Here is a 3443-nt window from a genome sequence, read left to right as displayed (position 1 = left end):
GTGGGACTTTCATCATCNAATTATAATTAAGAGATAATATAATACAAAAAAAAAAAAAAAAAAAAAAAAAAAAAAAAAAAANCCCACCACATTTTGTCTTGATCTGTCTTTAAGCCGCATCTTACTGAGAGAGGTACCGCTCGGATACCATTTGTTTCATGTCTAAGATTCAGATTCGACATCTGTATACACTAGTATACATCTTCTCCCCTACACGTGTGTTATCCTTGAGCTTGACTAAATGAATCGATGTTAGATCGAGTTCAAGTCCGAATAGGGTTAATTTATTGGATTAACTCACTTAAAATTAAAATTATATAACTAATAAAATCAATGTTGCCAAATTCGCTCATTATTTGAACAATAAATTATGAACAAATAACAATTCAAAATACAAAAGCGGAATTTAAAACATTTTAGGCTTGGAGAACTAAAAAACAAACACAAGGGGGGGCTAAATTTGTCTTTTCCTATCTACACACGTGGCAGCAGACTAGTGGAGGGAAGGGAACTCGAGGTTTTTGAAACAAGTAAAACCGCCGTCGACGACAAGGTTATGACCGGTGATGTATTTGGCATCATCAGACGCCAAATACAGAGCCGCTTTCGCCACGTCACCCTCCTCGCATTTTGCGCCCTTGAGAACCCCAAGCCCATTGATAATTCCAATTATCTCTTCCCTACTAACCCCTTTGTATACTTCCCCTATCCCACTCACCGCCATCGCCGTCGCCACCGGCGCCGGCGATATGCAGTTCACCCTCACTCCACTCCGGCAGAGCTCCGTCGCCACCGCCCTCACTATCCCCGGAATGGCGTGTTTAGATATAGAATAGGGATGTGGGCCCAACCCACCCATGAGCCCACTTATACTCGAGGTACACAGGATGGACCCGGACCCAGTTGGGACCATGACTCGAGCCGCGTGCTTTATACCAGCCACGACACCACGTACGTTGACTCTCATTACTCGATCGAACTCCGCCAGGTCCAGCTCTGCTATACTCGGCGGCAACGCCGGTCCGGTGATTCCAGCATTGTTGTACATAATATCCAGCTTCCCGTGGTGGACCACCGCGAAATTCACAGCGGCGGCAACTTCCGACTCCACTGCCACGTCGCATTGTACGAATTTGGCGGTGGGGCCCAGTTGCTCGGCTACTTGTGAGCCCAGTGTGGTGTCGATGTCGGCGATGATTACATGGGCCCCATGATCGACGAACTCTTGGGCTGTGGCCCGGCCCAGCCCATTTGCTGCCCCAGTGATCAAAGCCACCTTGCCGTCCAGCCTGATTCGAAAAACAAAAAGGGAATAATTAAGGCCCATTAATAACGATTTTTTTTTTTTAATTTTCATTAATTCCAAATATATTCAGGACTAAATTTAAACTCACTTTTAATATGAATTATTAATAATAATAAAAAAATGTGGTAAAGAAATTAGGAGCAGGACTCATTTTCATGCTGTCATTTTCGGGCCTATAATTAAATATTATTACATTTTGCCGAAAAGGAATTGTGACAGAAATGACAGCTGCAGAAAGCGAAGGGGGGTGAGGGCAAATTCCTTAAATTTTCATATTTCATATTTATTTTTATTCGTATTAATCAAAACATTCCTACAAAATTATCGTCTCAATTATTTATAAATAATTGTCGTCGCAAAACAAAACTATTTAAGCACGATAAATTTTAACAATTTAAGAGTAAATGAGCTTTGCAATGATTCAACTAAACTCCTAAAACTCCAAATCATAAAATTTACGCATCAATTTAAATCTTAAACTTTCGTGATTAATTAAATTTTTCTCATTTACTTTAAAATATATTTTTTTAATTGGACAACTACCTAACATGTGCATGTCGACTATAGTTGCGTAGACAACAGAAGAAAGACGAGTTAAAAATGTTACACCAAATAAGGCATAAAGTTTATGACATATTTTCTCAATGTTTTTTTAATCTATTGTCGGGAAAAAAATGAGTCAAATCATTAAAAGTTATAGGTCAAAGACTATATGGATATTATTTATTAAAGTTTATTCTTCTAAGAACAATAATTTTTAAAAAATGTGTTTGGATGCATTATTCCCTTGTTGTAATTTCAATATTTATAGTAATAGTAATATTTAATATAAAAAAATTAAATTATACAAAATATTTTCAATTATATATTTAGATTTTAAAAGTTTCTTTTAAGTTTTTTTTTTTTTTTTTTTTAATCATGTGATCGCAACAGTTAAGCATGACCTATAATATCATTCACATAAATATATGTAATAATTAATATTTAAAAAATCATAAGGTAAATTATTATAACTATAAAACAATCTTATTTTACTAAACAAAAGTAAATAATAATATCAATCCTGTGATCTAATGTCTATGAATTATTTTTTATTATCAAATTTTATAATTTATATATATATATATTAAATAATTTTAAAATTCGAAATTTATTTTTTAAACAAATCAACTAACATAATTGAAACTTATCTCAAACTTCAACTTAAAAAGTAGAGAAATTAAAAATAATAATTTAAAAAACGAAGATCTATAAAATAATTTAATACCATTTTAATTTATATATTTGAAAAGTTTAATTTAGTTTTAATACTTTTAATTAATTTTAAAAAGGATCTATAAAATTCTCCTTACCAGCGTCCTCTTCATAAATTTTGAAAAAAAAATCACATAATTTATTTGTTTTTAATGAAAATATGAATACATACATTTAAAATGATATTTTAATAAAAAAAATTATTAAAAACGATGAAGCGAATCCCAAGGAGTCACGAAAGTAAAGTAAATCCATCAGAATCTTCTTTTCGAATTATTTTAAAAAACAAAGAAAATCAAATTAATCCAAACCGAAAATGCAAAAGAGATGAACAACCTCCACGAATTATTCATGTTCTTAACAGAATTCAGCAAAGCCAAACGGAAAAGATTAAAAATAAAAAATAAAAAAATAAAATCGGTGAAAATTAATCGAATTATTTATTACCTTCTGCGACTGGAAACTGAAGAAAATGCCCTAAAACCGCCTCTGAGAAGATCATTGCCGATAATCTCAATCTCTCTACAAAACGCGGCGTCGAAGATCAACGGCGGCGATCGCTTTCAACACAGTAAGAGAAAACAAAGGAATCGCCTAATAGAAACTAGAACTAACCTGGCGAAGGATCGGAGCATGGCGACGGCGACCGGACGGCCGGAAAATCGCGACGGCGGAGGTTGGATCTGGTATTGTGGAGTAAAAGTTAAAGCGAAAGTGATCGGAGAAATTAGAGAGAAAAATTGGAGAATTTATGGGAGAAGAAAAGGAACATTTCTGCTGCAGTTGTAATCGACACGCATTTTCATGCAATCACAGATCAGAAAGAGAGAGAGAAAAAAAGAGAGGCGGATTGATGTTGAAGTGAAGGGAACATGGGGTTGTA

General features: G+C 34.3%; 1 protein-coding gene across 1 annotated transcript; it reads right to left on the bottom strand.

The window, feature by feature from the left end:
- Positions 1 to 330: 330 nt before the first annotated feature.
- On the bottom strand, positions 331 to 3443 carry LOC111790426 (short-chain dehydrogenase reductase 2a-like). The gene is made up of 3 exons (XM_023671313.1): positions 3176 to 3443; positions 3008 to 3082; positions 331 to 1289 (listed from the first exon to the last, which is right to left on the bottom strand). The coding sequence occupies exons 1-3, from the start codon at positions 3193 to 3195 to the stop codon at positions 494 to 496; spliced, it is 891 nt and encodes a 296-aa protein (XP_023527081.1). The 5' UTR covers positions 3196 to 3443; the 3' UTR covers positions 331 to 493.

Source organism: Cucurbita pepo, chromosome LG03 (genome assembly GCF_002806865.2).
Source record: "Cucurbita pepo subsp. pepo cultivar mu-cu-16 chromosome LG03, ASM280686v2, whole genome shotgun sequence".
NCBI classification, from domain to species: Eukaryota; Viridiplantae; Streptophyta; class Magnoliopsida; order Cucurbitales; family Cucurbitaceae; genus Cucurbita; species Cucurbita pepo.
Note: the sequence above shows the minus strand (reverse complement) of the source record. Positions and strands in the feature narration are given on the sequence as shown.